This window comes from Phyllostomus discolor, chromosome 7, assembly GCF_004126475.2.
Source record: "Phyllostomus discolor isolate MPI-MPIP mPhyDis1 chromosome 7, mPhyDis1.pri.v3, whole genome shotgun sequence".
Classification (NCBI taxonomy): Eukaryota; Metazoa; Chordata; class Mammalia; order Chiroptera; family Phyllostomidae; genus Phyllostomus; species Phyllostomus discolor.
In genome coordinates, this window is record NC_040909.2 from 53810663 (window position 1) to 53830461 (window position 19799).

Here is a 19799-nt window from a genome sequence, read left to right on the forward strand (position 1 = left end):
AGCTGGACAGCTTATCTGCCAACATGGGCCAAGAAAAAGAGGTGTGGGGAGTTTGGCTCCCAAATGAATCTAGGTACCACTGCAACCCTTTGTTCAAATTTATCTCCTTCCCCTCTCTCCAAGGGAAAAGGAAAGAAACGGCCAGGACTCAAAACCTGAAGTGGAAATCCTGCCTTTCCCCACTCTTTGTATGCACATGTGTATTCCCCAAAAGTCTCATAGTGAAAAGTTCAAGCTCACAACTGTGCCCTCCTGAGCATGTCCAGACCCAGTGTCTGGGGTGGAGCACATTCACATCAGCGTCTCTCTGATGGAGATGGCTTCAGATCCCTTCAATGCCTTTTCACAAAGGCAATTAGAAAGGTTTCCAATGTTCAGTATATTCTTTCTGATTTAACAAGGCAACATAACACTGCTGTTTTCTGGTCAGTCACCTAGAGCAAAATGCCCTTCCAAGAGATTTTTCACCTTTACATAAATAATTCATCAATACTTTCCCCTTTCAGATACTTTTCTTTCTTTTGAGATTGTAATGATTGGTTTGGGGTGTGCTATACAGTATGTGTTCAGCAGCTTTTCTCTGAAGGGGGGAACTTCTTTATGTCCATCAAAAAGGACAATCAGATCCAAAAAATAGTGAAATGAACAATTTAGACCAATTCAAACTGAAGCTTAGAGCCACTGTGATGGCAAAGGAGTTCTATTCCTTTCTGTCACATGCATGCAGCTATGCCAACATGGAAGATGGCATACCCTTCCTGAATCATGTGAATCCCACACTTCTGTTGCATGGATGCTTTGAGCTCTGATAACCAGAGAGAAGCAAAGTGCACAGGTTCTTTACCAGGGGGAAACTAAGAAACGAGGAGGCAGTAAAGTTTCTTCAATGTCCCCGTAACTGGGGGCAATATTGACATTTGGGAGACATCCTAAGTGTCGCTAAAAGTTTTGCAATGTGTTTGCTATCTCCACACAACAAAGAATTGTCCTGCCCCGAATACCAATAGATTGCCTTTGGGAACACCGACCTTGGTTGGGAGAAAGTCAATGCTGCAATAAAGTAAAATAAAGTAAAATGAGCTTATTGCCCTGGATCCCTCATTTTCTCATTTTGCAAACCCTAGGCTGCTGGCAGATAGTCAGAGACAGAAGGAATAATCTAGTGGTTTAAATAAGTTAAGTCACTAAGTGATTCAACAAATATATGTGGTACAATTAATTCTATATATGTATCAGATAATAATCTCCCCTTTAAGAAAGCTGAAAATGCCATTTTTTTCCCATAAAGCTCTTCCTAATGCCTTCAGCTATAAGTAATCTGTAGAGAGAGGGTAGCCTGTTAGTTAGGGCTGTGAATGCTGGAGCCAAAATCTTGGTTTCTGGACAAGGTTCTGAGACTTACTAGACTTTGTGACCTTGGACTGGTTGCTTAATCTCACTGTGCCTTGATTTCCACATTTGAAAATTGGGATAATATTGCTGTCTGCTTCATAAAGATTTTTGAGAGTTAAACAGTTACTGATATAAAGTCATTAAAACAGTGCACGTAAGTGCTCAAAGAGTGATATATATATATATGATATATAGGTAAATTTTTACAGCATATTATACATTTCATTTTAATTGAAATCACTGTTGAGAAATAATACAGAAAGATTCTGGGTACACTTCATCCAGTTTCCCCTAGTGGTAACACTTTGCAAAAGCATAACATAATAGCAAACCAGGACATAGACATTCATGTAATATACCATGCTCATTCAGAGTTCCCCCAAATCCCAGTTTTACTGGTACCCATTTCCATGTGTGTGTGCATGTGTATGTATTAAGTTCTATATATTATAACCTATGTAAGCTAATGTATCCACCACCATAGTCAAGATATTTAGCAGTTCTATCACCACAAGGATCCTTCATATTGTGCCTTTGTTAATACACCTTTGCATATCTGTAATAAATTCCATTTGTTCATGGTACATAATTCATTTTACACATTGTTGGATTTGATTTGCTAATATTTTGTTGACTATTTCTATGCCAAAGTTCACAAAACCTATTGGACTATAATTCTTTCTCCCTCCCACCCTTTCTCTTCCTTTCCTTTCCTTTCCTTTCCTTTCCTTTCCTTTCCTTTCCTTTCCTCCTTCTCTCCCTCCCTCCCTCCCTTCCTCCCTTCCCTCCCTCCTTCCCTTCTTTGTCTCTATGGTCTTCATCTTGTTTGGGTATCAGGATAATGCTAGCCTCATAAACTGAGTGAGAAGTGTCCCTGCCTCTTCTGTTTTTTGGAAGAGATTGTGTAAAATTGGTGTTAATTTCCACTCTGTTTATCTTTTCTTGCTTCCTGTAAATTACTTCAATATTTTTAGGATTTCATCTTGATTTTTAAAAAGATTTTATTTATTTATTTAGAGAGAAGGGAAGGGAGGGAGAAAGAGAAGGACAGAAACATCTATGTGTGGTCGTCTGTCATGCTCCCCCTACTGGGGAGCTGGCCTGCAACCCAGGCATGAGCCCTTACTGGGAATTGAACCTGTGACCCTTTGGTTCACAGGCCTGCCCTCAATCCCCTAAGCTACACCAGCCAGGGCAAGATTTTATCTTCATTTAAAGTAACTTTGATGTACTTCTTCGTATAGTTTTTATAGCTCTGGAAATTTCATAGTCTAATATGTGATTTATTATAATTTACTAGTATCAACATTTTACTAGTGTGGAAACCCCACTTCAATTTAAATTCCTTTACCTTTTTCACTTTTAAATATCATTGACTTGAGTATCAGATGGTGTTATAATTTTTGTTTCAATAATCAAATATGATTTGTAAAACTCATAAAGAAAAGAATGGTTTACTATATATATCCATAAATCTCTTTTCATTCTTCTTCCATATTCTCCAATATCTCATTTTTTTAATCTTTTTCTTTCTGTTTGAAGAACTTCCATTAGCCAATCTTAAAGAGCAGATCTGCTAACAACCATTTCTTTCAGTTTTCCTTCATCCAAGAATGTTTTTATTTCTCCTTCATTCCTAGAAGATAGTTTTGCAAGATACAGAATTCACCACTGACAGTTTTTCAATACTTGAAAAATATTGTGTCCCTTCCTTCTGGTCTCCATTGTATAAGGTGAGAAATCACTATCATTGGAATTGGTATCCCTTTATAGGTAATGTGTCATTTCTCTATGACTGCTTTCAAGATTTTTTCCTCTTTGGATTTCATTTTCTGAAGCTTAATTATGTGGCATCTTGGATTTCTTTGGGTTTACTATGTTAGGGGTTCATTCAGCTTCTTGGATTTATAGATTTGTGTATTTCACCAAATATTGGAAATTTTTTAGCCATTATTTCTTCCAATACTCTTTTAGACCATCATTTTTCTGATTTTCTTCTAGGACTCCAATGTTATGAATGTTGGACCTTTTGTTACTGTGGAGAGGTCCTATTCATTTTCTCAGCCTATTTTTCTTTTTCTTGTTCACAGTGAGTAGATTGTACTATTTTCTCCCCATGTGCAGTAATTCTATTATTTCTCACATCTAAACTGCTATTGAGACTATCCAGCAATGTTTTTATTTGTGTTATTATAATTTCGGTACCTTAATTTTTATTCAGTTGTTTTATAAATTCTATTTTTTCTGAGATTTCCTATTTTTATTTATATAAGAAAAATGTATAATTGAATGATAACCATAGACATGATAGTTGCTTTTAAATCCATATCAGATAATTCTAACACCTGTTCAATCTTGGTGTGGTGTCAGTTGTTCTTTTCTCTCAATTGGCAATATTCTTAGTTCTTAGTGTGATGAGTGGTTTTTAAATTACATCCTGAATGTTTTGTTTATTATGTTAGGAGACTTTGGTTCCAATTAAACCTTTTATCACTTGGGCGTTGGCTATTTTTATGGGCTATGGTTCCAATGGCACTCTAATGTCCACAGTCTTAGAGATGTTATTTTGGTCAGCTTGATTTATCTGTGATACTGGGACTCACAATGGTCCCTTCATTCATACCACTGCCTCAGGCAGGGCTCTCTTGATGGGAGAGGGATTTGGTGAGAAACTCTCTTCAGTATCCCAAGCTGCCTGGGTGTCTCTGAGCAAGAGAGAAGTCTTTTAGCTATATGGGGACAAAGAGGCTTCCTGGAGTGGGCCACCTACTATGGCTGCATCCCCCTTGAGACTCTGCTTGCTTGCTGCAATGCCTCTGGGCAAGGGAGAAGCACCTGGGGCCTGCAGAGGAAAAGTGCCTTCCTGTTGCACGTGGGTCACCGGCCAGCAGTGACCACGGAACGCTGTGGATGGCTCGCCGAAAAACACGCGAGAAACAAACATACACAGAGACAACCAGGTCCTGTGGGGAAGTAGGGACAGAATGACCACCCCCCCTAGTGGGGAGGGCCCCAATTTACCGTCCATACATGCTTTTATTGGGCTCATTTTGCATAATAATTCAGGTAAAGTACAGTACTTATCAGGGGGAAGTAAGGAACTATAGAAAACAAGGAATTCTGCTGGTCTATTGAGTCAGGGTCAAAGAGCTGTAAGACTTTGAGGAACAAACTTCCTCCTTGGACCCCTCTCATTCAACTGAGAGCATTTTAAACAAAGAAGGTTTCACAGTAATTTACATGTTCTTTCTTAGGCCTGATCACCCAGGGAATCTGCCCTTTCAGCACAGAGCTGTACCACCCTGTCATTGTTTCAGGCTTAGCACAGGAACTGAGGCAATAAGGAGATTTTCTCCCAGACGATGAGAACTCAGGCTATGTCAAAGCCGAGGAACGAGGGTCCATCACCACCTTTCGCTGCAGCCCCCAAAGTTCTTCTTTTGGGGGGCTTCCCAAAGTGATCGTGCCTGCCTTAGGTCGTTCCCCCCATGCGGAATCTTACCTGTCTTTGGCTAACCAACCAAGCTTTTTGGGGTTCAGCAGCAGAAGCAGCATTCCTGCCAGGAAGACAAGCCCTTGTCTCCTTGCTGGCTTATGGTTCCAAGGGTGTTCCCTTAGCCTTAGCCTAGGCGGGGGTTTCAGCTTCTGATACCAGTCAGGGCGGTTCCCAACACCTTCCTAAATTAGTCCACTTGCAGTAACTGGTACTCTCTTGCTATTCTACCTGCTGGCCTCAGTATTTCTTGTTGGAAAGAAGAGTGTCAGGCCCAAGTGGGGAAGAGCAGTACTTCCTCTGGCCAACTATTCAATATTTTTGGTGAAGTTTTAATTAATCCCCCTTGTTGGTGTCAAACATGTATGATGTTGCCAGAAAGACCCCCATTCCATCAAGGAAAGAAATCAGCCTCCCTGAGCTTCCTTCTGTCACTGACTTGGGAGTCAGGAAACATTTGGTCTGGACGGTTTCTTCTTTTGGGCAGAAGGAATCTGGTCACCCTGCTACTGTGCTGCTCTTCTAATCCTAGGGTCTCAAACCAGCTCACCTTCTCATCACCTTCCAGAGTTCTCATTTAGTCATCTCTTTTCACATACAGAGTCCATAGTTGTGCTTAGTGGGAAGAGCTGGGAAAAGTGAGTCTACATTATCTTTTTTGGGCCAGAAGTCCCTGTTTACTGTATTTTTATCATAGATTTCCATTCAGGTTTTTTATGACAATTAACCATTTTTGACCTTATGTTTATTTGTGTACATCCATAGCTACTAAAATTTAAAACTTCTTAAGAATTTTTCTTTGTATATTTTACAGTGCCTTGAACAGAGTAGGTTTTCCCTTAAAAGCTCTTTGATTGAATACATGCATGAATGAATGAATGCTTATGTAGATTTTATTTGAAGCTGTACAATGGATCAAGGTCTACCTGTTAAGAGGGTGGTGGTTGGCAGAATGTAAGCATGACTTACATTCCATCCTGTAAATGGTCAGTGAAGTAACAGTGAGAATCCTGCTCATTGTGATTACTGAAACATGGCTCAGAACACATGCTCACTTGGTCATAAGCTTCCTCCAGTCATCACACTCATTTTTCTGCTTCCAGAAAACTAGAAAATGTGCTAATGCTGGGACAGACTTTCTTACTATCATTTCCCATATTACTCTCCTTTAGCCTATATTTTTGAGCATGCACACACACACATACACACACACACATTTCAAGCACCCAGAGAATGTGAAAAGTGAAAAAGGGAAACATGGCATTTTCTTTCTAGGAATGAAACCATCACATCTCCAATAAAAGATGAGTATGAAACACTGATGTTTAATAACAAATGTCACAGAACTGTATCACTGGGAAACCCAAGGTTTTTAAAGCTCATAGAAACATTACTAAAGATTGCATTTAAGAGTTAGAGGGCCCCAGGTAGGGAATGCAATGGAATGCGAGGTCAGGTCCTTGCTTGGGTACAGAAGTAGGACTGATGGATAACAAGCAAGAAGAGACCTTGGGAAACAGTTCTCCCACAGAACAGGAAAGAATTAGAAATGAGGGCTTTGGGATAGAAAATACTGATGCCTAGCCTCCCATTTGCAATCATACTATTGTTATCAATTGCTTTTAGCTCTTAAACCTTTTAAGGTCCCTCGGTACTTGTCCCTTATATTTGCTGCATAAACTTACCTCCATTTTTTTTTGCTTTGTTTTGATTTTGACAGACAGAATTTTTCATTTTTAATGGAGTTAAATCTATTAGTCTTTTCTTCTATGAGCTCTTCTTTTTGCCATTAAGTTTATAAGGTCTTCTCTCACTGTAGTTGGAATAACTATACATTTCTGTTCTGTGTTTTTTTCATGACTGATTTTATATAGTTATTGCTTTAATCCAGCTGGAATTAATTTTAGGGTATAGTGTGAGAGAGACTATAATTCTTCCAACTGAACTGCATTCTTGACAAGTAAAAAATAAGTCTTCTAAAAGTAGAAAACAGCCTGGACACATGCTGCTCAGCTTTCTGAGGTAGGGATGGAATGAATGAGGCTCTCTTCCTAAACACCTGAGAACCCATCCTGTATTACGGGGTACCTAAGACAACCTTCCTTACTTCATAATGCCTCTTTGCTGTAAAGTGGGGACACAAACATCGTCCACTGTGTCCCCAAGGATAAGATAATTTCATAAGCTCATCAACTCTTCTGAGCACATTTTGTGTAGAAAATTTTCCTTTACTTGTTACACTGTACATACAGGACCCTCCTAGAGAATGTTACCAGTGGAAACAGAACTTCAAAAAAATGAAATGAGCTATCAAGGGTTTCCTTATTTTGGGGATGGACTCAGAAAAAAACTAAGTGTTGGTATTTAGGACTTATTTGATGTTTGTTCTCAGACTCCAAAGTTGTCTTCAAACTTGTCTGTTTAATTTAAAAGCAAGCAATACTTCAGTATTAGTATTTTTGAGTTGGTGTATATCAGGGAGTAAAAGCTGGGCTAAGCAGAGTGAATGTATGCCCTTGTTTTAATTAATAAATGGCCTCCATGGATTCTGGACATAAAATAGTCCCATTATTAGCTGGTAATTAACACAGCCAAGAGCTGGGAAAGAACAGTCCAATTTATATCATAGTCCCATAAGTGGGTCTACAATATCCAATATTATTTTCAGAATAAACAGTTTGTCCACTTGAATTCATCCTATAAGATATTCTGAATGCTTGCTGTGGGCCTGGACCTAAAGAGAATTCAAAATGAAGGATGGTCCCTATCCTCACTAAGGCCTGCCAAAGTGGGTACACCCACTGAGAGTTGTTAAGGAACACATGGTCTAATTTGTGTATTATGCTAAACTAGATGAAGATAATGGGTTCTTCTTGTAATGCCTTTGAATGAAAACTGTGACTATTTTACTTTCAGCCATAAAACTATATTCTCAGTAAAATCTAAATAGAAACTCAAAATATAAAAATAGAATAACAGAAAGAAAAGCATAAATTCTCTGGTCAAATGGCCAGCAGTTCCTAGAGCACTGCCTTTCTGCAAAACACACACACACTCACTCCCTGGAACTTCACAGAGCAGTTTCAAAAACATGTAACTGATTAATTTATGGATAGATAGAAGGAAGACAGATAGAAAAATGATAAAACAAGCACAGTAAGACGTTAATGATAGGCTCCAGACTATGGCTGTATAGGAAGCTCATGGTAAAGTTTCTTCAGCTTTTCTGTATGTTTATTCTTTTATAATATGCTATTTGAGAGGAAACCTACCCTTGCTTCCTGTATTTGAGACTTTATTATTTATATAAACATTTATTATTGTATGTCCTTGGTGAATTGACCCCTTTATCTTTATTTGATAAACCCCCTTGTCTTGAAATCTACACTGTCTTATTAATATATCCACAGTTACTTTATAAAAATTTGTGTTTGCATGATATATATTTTTCATTCTTTTTACTTTCATATTTAAAGTGCATATGTTGTAATCAGCATATAGTTAGATCTTTCATTTTTTACTTATACTGGCAATCTCTGATTTTTAATTGGGGTGTTAAGTCCATTAACATTTATGTAATGATGTGGTTGGGCTTTGAATCTACTATCTGAATATTCATTTAATATTTGTGGCATCAAAATTCCTGCCATTCTTCTTTGTTTTCCTAATTTCTGTAGAGTATTTTTTTTAGCATTCCATCTTACTGACACTGTTGACTTTTTAATGACATCTCTTTGTAGTATGTGTGTGCACATGTTTACTTGTGTGTTTCCTCCAGGACTAACAATGTGCATCCTTATCAGAGACTGCATATAATTAATATAATTCCATTTCATTAAAATATAAGACTCTTACAACAGTATCATTTTATTTACTACTCTCTTGTCCATTGTGCTATTGGTATCACATATTTTACTTTTATGTACATTATAAACCCCACAGTACAATGTAAGTTATTCTTTAAAAACTTAAGGAAGATAAAAACAAGGTCTTTAAAACTATATTAGTCCACATATTTAACTGTTTCTAAAGTTCTTTATTCCTTTCTATGGATCCAAATTTCCATTTGGTATCACTTTCCTTTACGAATATGTCTTTTAGCATTTCATATAATGCAGGTCAGCTAGTAGCACATTTTTTAGATTTTCTAATCTAAGATTAGATAACAAACCTTCATTTAATGTTCATTTATGAAACAATTCTATACTCACTGAACTTAGAAATCTGGGTTGACTTTTTCTTTCTGCATATCATCATATTGTCCTCTGGCCTACATAATTTTTGTTTAAAAGTCTAGGAAAATCCTTACTGTTATTTCCTCTATCTATGCTTTTTTCCCCTCTCTTGACAGCTTTTCTTTGTAGTCTAACAGGCTATGACAGGCCTAAGTATAATTTTCTTTGTATTTATTATGCTTTAATTTGCTAAGTATATTTTTAATTAAAAATGTATATTTTATTTACTTTGAAAGTTTGTATTCTACAGATTATTCTACTTTTAGTATATTTTATTGATTAATGCTATTACAGTTGTCCCATTATTTCTCTCCCCTTTACCCCCCCTCTGTCCTGAAACCCCCTTCCGACAAGCATTCCCCACTTCTTAGTTCATGACCATGGGTCATACATGTAAATTCTTTGGCTTCTCCATTTCCTATACTATTCTTAACCTCCCCTTGTCTATTTTGTACCTACCATTTATGCTTCCTATTCCCTGTACATTTTCCCCTATTCTCTCCTCTCTCCCTCCCCACTGATAACCCTCCATGTGATCTCCATTTCTATGTTCTGGTTGTTTACTTAGTTTGTTTTTGTTTTTGTTTTAGGTTCAGTTGTTGATAGTTGTGACTTTGTTATTTTACTGTTCATAGTTTTGATCTTCTTTTTCTTAGAAAAGTCCCCTTACACACGCTGCTGTCTCCGTTGCTGTGCGGTCCGTCGGGCTCTCGCTGCTGCTGCTGCTCTATCGCCAAGATGTTGCTTTCTAACAAGCTGACTTTGGACAAGCTGGACGTGAAGGGGAAGCGGGTCGTCATGCGAGTGGACTTCAATGTTCCTATGAAGAACAACCAGATAACAAACAACCAGAGGATCAAGGCTGCCATCCCAAGCATCAAATACTGCTTGGACAATGGAGCCAAGTCCGTTGTTCTCATGAGCCACCTGGGCCGGCCTGATGGCATCCCCATGCCTGACAAGTACTCCTTGGGGCCAGTTGCTGTAGAGCTCAAATCTCTGCTGGGCAAGGATGTCTTGTTCTTGAAGGACTGTGTGGGCCCCGAAGTGGAGGAAGCTTGTGCTGACCCAGCTGCCGGGTCTGTCATCCTGCTGGAGAACCTTCGCTTTCACATGGAGGAGGAAGGGAAGGGAAAAGACGCTTCTGGGAACAAGGTTAAAGCCGAGCCAGCTAAAATAGAAGCTTTCCGAGCCTCCCTTTCCAAGCTAGGGGATGTGTATGTCAATGATGCGTTTGGCACTGCTCACCGAGCCCACAGCTCCATGGTGGGAGTCAATCTGCCGCAGAAAGCCGGAGGGTTTTTGATGAAGAAGGAGCTGAACTACTTTGCAAAGGCCTTGGAAAGCCCGGAGCGACCCTTCCTGGCCATCCTGGGCGGAGCTAAAGTTGCAGACACGATCCAACTGATCAATAACATGTTAGACAAAGTCAACAAGATGATTATTGGTGGTGGAATGAGTTTTACCTTCCTCAAGGTGCTCAACAACATGGAGATTGGCACTTCTCTGTTTGACGAAGAGGGAGCCAAGATTGTCAAGGATCTGATGGCCAAAGCCGAGAAGAACGGTGTGAAGATTACTCTGCCGGTTGACTTCGTCACTGCTGACAAATTTGATGAGAATGCCAAGACTGGCCAAGCCACTGTGGCCTCTGGCATACCTGCTGGCTGTATGGGCTTGGACTGTGGGCCTGAGAGCAGCAAGAAATACGCCAAGGCTGTCACGAGGGCCAAGCAGATTGTGTGGAACGGACCTGTGGGCGTGTTTGAATGGGAAGCTTTTGCCCGAGGGACCAAGGCCCTCATGGACGAGGTGGTGAAAGCCACTTCCAGGGGCTGCATCACCATCATAGGTGGTGGAGACACTGCCACTTGCTGTGCCAAATGGAACACGGAGGACAAAGTCAGCCATGTGAGCACCGGGGGTGGTGCCAGCTTGGAGCTCCTGGAAGGTAAAGTCCTTCCTGGGGTGGATGCTCTCAGCAATGTTTAGTCCTTTTCCCGCCTTATGGTTCCTGGGCGCATCCTGCAACTGCACTTAGTGCTTTCCGCGTCTCTACTTGGTATTAGCTACAGTCTTCCCCCCACCCCCGGGCAAGATCCAGCTACTAGTGGCCGAGAGATGCAGCCCAGGAACACGTAACACAGCCGCACGGCAGCGGCACATCAGCTCACCCTCACTGCACCCTGGATCTGGCTACATTCTTCGGGATCCCATCTGCATTTGCTAGTGGCTAAACCACTGTGCATTCTAGAGTGCATATATTTATATTTTGCCTGTTAACCTGTTAGCTTAATCCTCTTCTTGGAGTAGCTGACTCTGATGAGCATCCTCGTTGTTTTGCTACATGAAAACAAGATAAAATTCCAGCTGTGAGGAGGGACGGAGAGGAAGTTGGAGATCTATTAAATAAATAAATAATAAAAGTATTCTTTGAAACTGGGAAAAAAAAAAGAAAAGTCCCTTTAAACTTTCATATAATAAGGGCTTGGTGACATTGAACTTTAACTTTACCTTATCTAGGAAGCACTTTATATGTCCTTCCATTCTAAATGATAGCTTTGCTGGATAGAGTAATCTTGGATGTAGGTCCTTGCTTTTCATCACCTTGAATATTTCTTCCTAGCTCCTTCTTGCCTGTAAGGGTTTTTTGTTTGTTTGTTTGTTTTGAGAAATTAGCTGATAGTCTTTTGGGAACACCTTTGTAGGTAACTGTCCCCTTTTCTCTTATTGCTTTTAAGATTCTTTCCTTATTTTAATCTTAGGTAATTTAATTATGATGTGTCTTAATGTGTTACTCTTTGGGTCCAACTTGTTTGGGACTCTCTGAGCTTCCTGAACTTGTAGGTCTGTTTCCTTCGCCAGATTGGTGGAGTTTCCGTTCATTGTTTTTTCAAATAAGTTTTCAATTTCTTTCTCGTCCTCTTCTCTTTCTTGCACTCCTATGACTGGGATGTTGGAACATTTAAAGTTGTCCCAGAGGTACCTAAGCCTCTGTTCATTTTTTTAAAATTCTTATTTCTTTGTTCTATTCTGATTGAATGTTTATTTCTTCCTTTTGTTCCAAATCATTGATTTGAGTCCTGGTTTTCTTCCTTTCACTGTTGGTTCCTTGTATATTTTTCTTTATTTCACTTTTTATAGCCTTCATTTCTTCCTTTATTTTGCAGCCATGCTATTAAACTTGTAAGGTGATGTTTTTGCCATATTTAGAAAAATTTGAGTAATTATTTCTTCAAAAGACTTTGCTTCATTCTCTCACTTCTTTTTTTTTTTTTTTTGAGATTCCAAAGATACAAATATTAGACTCTTTTCTCTTGTCCCACAGGTGACTGAAGTTTTGTTTATTTTTCTCCTATCTTTCTAAATTATATTCTTTAAATTGATAATTTCCACTAACCTGTCTTAAGTTTACAGACTCTTTTTATTATTCTTAATCTGCTGTAAAGGCATTTTAGTAAATATTTATTTCAGAAGTTATTCTTTGTAGTTATAAAATATCTATTTGGATCTCTTTTCATTTTACATTTATTTCTCTGAGATTTTCATCTTCCTTTCATTTATGTCATCTGTTTATGTCCTTTAAGTCCTTGATCATATTAATTATTGCTCTTTTCAAAACCATATTTGGATTATTTCAGGCTCTTTTCTATTGATTAATATTTTTTGTTAATGGGGCAGGAGGAAGATGGTGGACAGATAGGTGAGAGTGGAGTCCACTTCCCCCTCCACATGGGTGAAACACCTAGTTGATCTTCTGAGGAACAGAGTGAACAGCCAACAGTACCCCAGCATATATGAAGATTAGAGACCAAAAATTGTAGAGGACATAGAAAAATCAGATGGCCTGGGATGGAGTGCACCTGACCCTGCCTCCCAGAGACACCACGCACCCAACCCCTGCACCCCAAGAGAAACAGCAGAGGAGGCACACACAAGCATCCACAGTGGCAGCCATTGCCAACTGGCTCTCTAAGAGGAAGGTGAAGATGCCCCTGCAGAGCAGCACTGCAGGGTTCAGGGAGTCAGCAATCCCCAGAAACACTTAACACAGTGGGGAGGCTGAACTAGCCTGAAGGGGCACTGAGAATCCCTAGCATCTAGGACAGCAAAGAGCAAGAATGGAATGTGTGAATTGTCCCTAATTGGTTCACCTCAAGGACTGCAAAACTGGTAGACTGAAGGCCTAAGCTAGGCACAGAAGGGAACTGGGGGCCCAGCAGCAAACTGAGGAACTAGGCTGGAGGCTGGTCAAGTGCCAGTGAGGAAGGAAGAAAAGTGAAACCAATTCCCCCTCAGCCTGCTGCAGCTAGGAAGATGAGTAGAACTGTCTTGGCCAGTTTGAAACCAGCAGTAGGCTTTTTTTTTAAGTAATTTTTTTCTTTTTAATTCCTTCTTCCTCTCTTTCCTTCTTTGTGTTTTATTCCTTCTTCCTTTCTCTCCCTTTTCATCTCTTCTTCCTTCCCCCTCCTCCTCCTTCTTTTTTTTTTAATTCCCACAAGTGAGACAATAAAACATGGAACTGTGAAAAGACCAGACTTGGACCCAAAGAGAGTTCACCCCAACAGCTGAGACAGTGAGACAAATTTCACTTTGCTACTCCAGAGAACTTGCAAGATATTGTATATTTGTATTTTTTTTTCATTATTTTTACATTGTTCATTTTATTAGTATTTTTGTATTTCTCTGCTTTCTGTTTCGTCTTCTTTTCCTGGCTGGTTAAATTGCATTGTTTGACTGGTTTCCCTTGTTCTCCCTATCACAGTGTATTTTTTAAAAAAGATTTTATTTATTTAGATTTTTTAGAGAGGGAAGGGAGGGAGAAAGAGAGGGAGAGAGAAACATCAATATGCGGTTGCTGGGGGTCATGGCCTGCAACACAGGCATGTACCCTGACTGGGAATCGAACCTGCGACACTCTGGTTTGCAGCCCGCGCTCAATCCAGTGAGCTACACCAGCCAGGTCACAGTGTATTTTTAATTTACTGTCTTTCACTTCACTTGAATTCCATTAGCACGCTACTCTAGGTCCTATACTTCCTACTCTTGTTAGCCACATCACATAGTCTGTCATAAGACTGGTGTTCTATTATTATTGTATATAATTGCTGTTCCATGCAATTGTTAACACTATACAGCACACCTTCCAGGTCTTAGCCCACTTCACTGTTTCCTGAACTTTATTACTGTTGTGGATAACTCTATTCTTTCATACACTATACCCATTTTCTACACTTTACTTTCACTTTACCTCATAAGCTGACTTCCCACAAGCTCACTGCTTTCTAGATGCAACTCACAATCCTTCCACCTATGCCCCTTACAATAGTCTTATCTATTTTACACCCTTTCTTAAAAGTGGCTAGTTGGATGAATTATCATGGTTATCAATATACATATATACATATCCAAAGGATCTCCTATCTCTTCTCTATGGGTTGGTACTTTAAATATCATAGAATACACTCCTGTTGTCTTAAACCATTTTGCCTTCCCCTTCCAACTGATCACACACAAAAAAAGTAGGTGAGAGCTGAGAACATCAGGATACCTGCTGGAAGAGAAAACCCAACAACAAAAGAGCCACCAACAGATAACAACAGAAGAAAGTGAAGGAGGGAGTGGAAGCCACACTAACTCAACCAGGACCTATCTGGGAATACAACTAAAGGGTGGAGAAGTTATTCAGAACAAACAACTGACAACGTGCAAGAAAAAACCCTCAAAACCTTGTACACATGGAAGAAGCAGCTTCAACACAACCTGCCCACACCTGCACAACAGAATATAAGAGGCGGTGAACAGAGTGACCCACAGTTAACCAGCTGGAGAGATGGACACACCAATGAAAGACCCAACAACAATCAAAACCCAAAGACATACACAGAGCCAACATAAACAGCAGCCTAAGACCAGTAAGCTCAGGAGATCAAGGAGATTGCACCACTGAATCTCACAGGTCTTCTACCATAGAAGTTCATACCATAAACCTAGGGAGTCAAAACAGATCAATTTAAGAAGCAGAGGCTAACAAGAAGAGTCTCACAAACAATGGGAAGATAAAGAAACAATGCCCAAATGAAAGGAAAGGAGGGAGCCTCAAAAAGAATGCTAAATGAAATAGAGGCAAGTCAACTATCAGATATTGAGTTCAAAGCAATGGTTATAAGGAAGCTCAATGAGCTCACAGAGAATTACCAAAAACTACAGGGAAACTACAAAAAATTCACTGTAAACTATATTAACATGAAAAAGGAAACAGAAACTATCAGCAAGGGCCAAGAGGAAATGAAGAATACAATTTCTGAACTGAAGAACACAGAAAGCCCTGGCTGGCGTAGCTCATTGGATTGAGTGCGGGCTGGGAACCAAAGTGTCCCAGGTTCAATTCCCAGCCAGGGTACATTCCTGGGTTGCAGGCCATAACCCCCAGCAACCACACATTGATGTTTCTCTCTCTCTCTCTCTCTCTCTCTCTCTCTCTCTCTCTCTCTCTCTCTCTCCCTCTCTCTCTCTCCCTCCCTCCCTCCCTCCCTTCCCTCTCTAAAAATAAATAAATAAATAAAATCTTAAAAAAAAGAACACAGTAGAAGGAATCAAAAGAAGGCTCAATGAAGCAGAGGATCAAATCAGTGAGCTGGAGGACAAGGTAGAAAAAAAAACACAAAGAATGAGCAAGAAAAGGAAAAGAGGCTCAGAAAGAATGAAGAAGGGTTAAGGAAAATGCAGGACAACATGAAATGTAATAATATCCATATGATAGGAATACCAGAAGGAGAAGAAGAAGAACAAGGGATAGAAAACCTGTTTGATAAAGTAATGATGGAAAACTTCTCTAATTTGATAAAATAAAAAGTCACACAAATCCAGAAAACAGAGAGTCCCAATCAAGAGGAACCCAAAGAGGCCCACTTCAAGACACATCATAATTAAAATGATAAAATTCCAAGATAAAGAGAGAATCTTAAAGGCAGCAAGGCAAAAACAGGAAGTAGCATACAAGGGAGCCCCAATAAGACTAGCAGCTGACTTCTCAATGGAAATGCTGCAAGTGAGAAGGGAATGGCAAGAAATATTCCAAGTAATGAGAACCAGATACCTGCAACTAAGACTATTTTATCCACCATGGTTCTCAATCAAACTGGAAGGCCAAATAAGGAGCTTCCCAGACAAAGGAAACCTCAAAGAATATACCTCCTCCAAACCAGCTCTGCAAGAGATGCTAAAGGGTTTGTTTTAACAACCAGAAGAAAAACAGTGAAAGAGAGAGGAACACAGGTACAAAAAATGGCAATAAATAAGTACCTATCAATAGTAACATTAAATGTAAATGGATTAAATGTCCCAATCAAAAGACACAGAATATCAGAATGGATAAGAAAACATGACCCACACATATGCTGCCTACAAGAGACCCACCTCAGAACAAAAGACCTACACAGACTAAAAGTGAAGGGCTGAAAAAAATATTCTAAGCAAATGGACAGGAAAAGAAAGCCAAAGTAGCAATACCCATATCAGACAAAATAGACTTTAAAAGAAGAGCCATAAAATGAGACCCAGAAGGTCAATTCATAATACTCAAGGGAAGAAGCCATCAAAAAGATATAAACATTTGTAAATATATATGCACCCAACATAGGAGCACCCAAATACATAAAGAAAATCTTGGAAGACTTCAAGAAAGATATTGACAGCAACACAATCACAGTAGGAGATTTTAACACCCCACTGCCAAAAATGGACAGATCTTCCAAACTAAATATCAACAAAGACATTGTGTCATTGAACGATGCTCTAGATGAAATGGACTTAACTGATATGTATAGAGAGCCTTTCATCCCAAAGAAGCAAAATACACATTCTTTTCAAATGCACATGGAACATTTTCAAAGATAGACCACATGACAGGACACAAAACAAGCCTCAACAATTTCAAGAAAATTGAAATTATACCAAGCATTTTCCCCAAACACAAGCGACTGAAACTACAAACCAACCTCAGGGAAAAAAAAAAACCCAAAACACTCAAACTCGTGGTGATTGAATAGCACACTATTAAACAATGAATGGGTCAAGAATGAGGTTAGGAAAGAAATCAAAAAGTTTCTGGAAACAAATGAAAATGAACTCGCAATCCAAAACTTATGGGACACAGCAAAGGCAGTCCTGAGAGGGATGTTCATAGTGATACAGGCCTACCTAAAAAAGATAGAAATATTTCAAACAAACAACCTAATCCTACGTCTACAAAAACTCAAGGAACAACAACAAAGACAACCCAGAGCAAGTAGAAGGAAGGAAATAACCAAGATCAGAGCAGAATTAAGTGACATAGAGACTAAAAGCACAATTCTGAGGATCAATGAATCCAGGAGCTGGTTCTTTGAAAAGATAAACAAAATGGACAAGACTTTAAGCAGGCTCATAAAGAAAAAAAGAGAGAGGACCCAAATAAACACAATCAGAAGTGAAAGAAGAGAGATTACAACTGATACCACAGAAATACAAAGGAGTTTAAGAAATTACTATGAAGAACTATATGGCAAGAAATCTGAAAACCTAGGTGAAATCGACAAATTTCTAGAAATATGTAATCTTTCAAAACTCAATGAAGAAGAAGCACAAAGCCTGAACAGACTAATAACACCGGATGAAATTGAAACAGTAATCAAAAACCTTCTAACACACAAAAGTCCTGGACCAGGGGGTTTCACAGGAGAATTTTACAAAGCATTTAAGAGAGAGCTAACCCCCATCCTCCACAGATTATTACAAAAATTTCAAGAAGATGGAAGACTCCCAAACTCTTTTTATGAAATCAGCATCATCCTAATTCCAAAACCAGATAAAGACATAACAAAGAAAGAAAACTTCAGGCCAATATTGCAGATGAACATAGATGTTAAAATCCTCAACAAAATATTGGCAAACTGCATCCAGCAATACATTAATACCAAAAAGATCTTACACTGATACAAGATACACTAATACAAAAAGGTCATACACCATGATCAAATGGGATTCATCCCAGGGATGTAAGGATGGTACAATACTCACAAATCAATAAACACAATACTCCACATAAACAAAATGAAAGAGAACAAAAATCACATGATCATATCAATAGAAGAGGAAAAGCACTTGATAAGGTATAGAACCCATTTATGATAAAAACACTCAGCAAAGTGTGAATAGAGGGAGCATTCCTCAACATAATAAAGGCCATATATGAGAGACCTACAGCCAACATCATACTCAATGGACAAAAACTTTGAGCTTTCCCATTAAGATCAGGAAGAAGACAAGTATGCCTGCTTTTACCACTCTTATTCAACATAGTACTAGAAGCCCCAGCCACAGCAATCAGAGAAGAAGAAGAAATAAAAGGCATCCAAAATTGGAAAGGAGGAAGCAACGCTGTCATTGTTTGCAGATGACATGATTGTGTACATAGAAAATCCTATAGACTCCACCAAAAAACTACTTGACCTAATAAATGAATTTGGAAAAACAGCAGGATACAAAGTCAATACTCCAAAATCAAAGGCATTTTTGTACACCAAGAATGAAATATCAGAAACAGAAATCAGGAAAAAAATCTCATTTGATATAGCAACAAGAAAAATAAAGTACTAGGAATAAACCTAACCAAGGAGGTAAAATACCTGTACTCAGAAAACTATACAACACTGAAGAAAGAAATTAAGGAAGGCACAAACAAATGGAAGCATGTGCCATGCTCATGGATTAGAATAATTAACATCATTAAAATCTCCATACTTCCCAAAGTGATTTATAGATTCAATGCAATCCCCATTAAAGTACCTATGACATATTTCACAGATATAGAACAAACATTTCAGAAATTTATATGGAACCATAAATGACCCTGAATAGCTGCTGCAATTCTGAGAAATAAGAACAAAGCAGGAGGGACCACAATACATGATATCAAACTGTATTACAAGGCCACTGTAATCAAAACAGCCTGGTACTGGCATAAAAATACACACATAGACAAATGGAACAGAACAGAGAGCACAGAAATAAACCCCACTCTCTACAGTTAATTAATATTTGACAAAGGAGGCAACAGCATAAAATGGAGTAAAAATAGCTTCTTCAACAAATGGTGTTGGGAGATCTGGACAGCTACCTGCAAAATAAATGAAACTCAATCACCAATGTACACCATACACAAAAATAAATTCAAGGTGGATAAAAGACTTAGAAATAAGTCATGACACCATAAAATTCCTAGAGGAAAACATAGGCAGGAAAATCTCACACATTCCACACAGCAACATCTTCACTGATACGTTCCCTAAAGCAAGGGACATAAAGGAAAGAATAAAAAATGGGACTTCATCAAATTAAAAAGCTTCTGCATGGCTAAAGAAAACAACATTAAAATGAAAAGAGAAGCAACTATATGGAAAAACGTATTTGCCAATGACATCTTGGACAAGGATTTGATTTCCAAAATACATAAAGAACTCACATGACTCCACTCCAGGAAGACAAAAAACCCAATTAAAAAATTGGCAAAACACTTGAACAGACAGTTCTCCAAGCAGGGCATACAGATGGCCCAGAGACACATGAAAAGTTGCTCAACATCACTAGCCATCAGAGAGATGCAAATTAAAACCACAATGAGATACCACCTCACACTG

The 19799-nt window shown here is 38.9% G+C and overlaps 2 protein-coding genes across 2 annotated transcripts in view; one reads left to right on the top strand and one right to left on the bottom strand.

Moving 5' to 3' along the window:
• Nucleotides 1–19799, bottom strand: part of FHIT (fragile histidine triad diadenosine triphosphatase) — a 1459115-nt gene that overhangs the window by 922490 nt on the left and 516826 nt on the right. The gene's annotated exons all lie outside the window — the stretch shown is intronic.
• LOC114501573 (phosphoglycerate kinase 1-like) lies at nucleotides 9843–11559 on the top strand. Its single transcript, XM_036031525.1, has one exon. The coding sequence runs from the start codon at nucleotides 9859–9861 to the stop codon at nucleotides 11110–11112; it is 1254 nt and encodes a 417-aa protein (XP_035887418.1). The 5' UTR covers nucleotides 9843–9858; the 3' UTR covers nucleotides 11113–11559.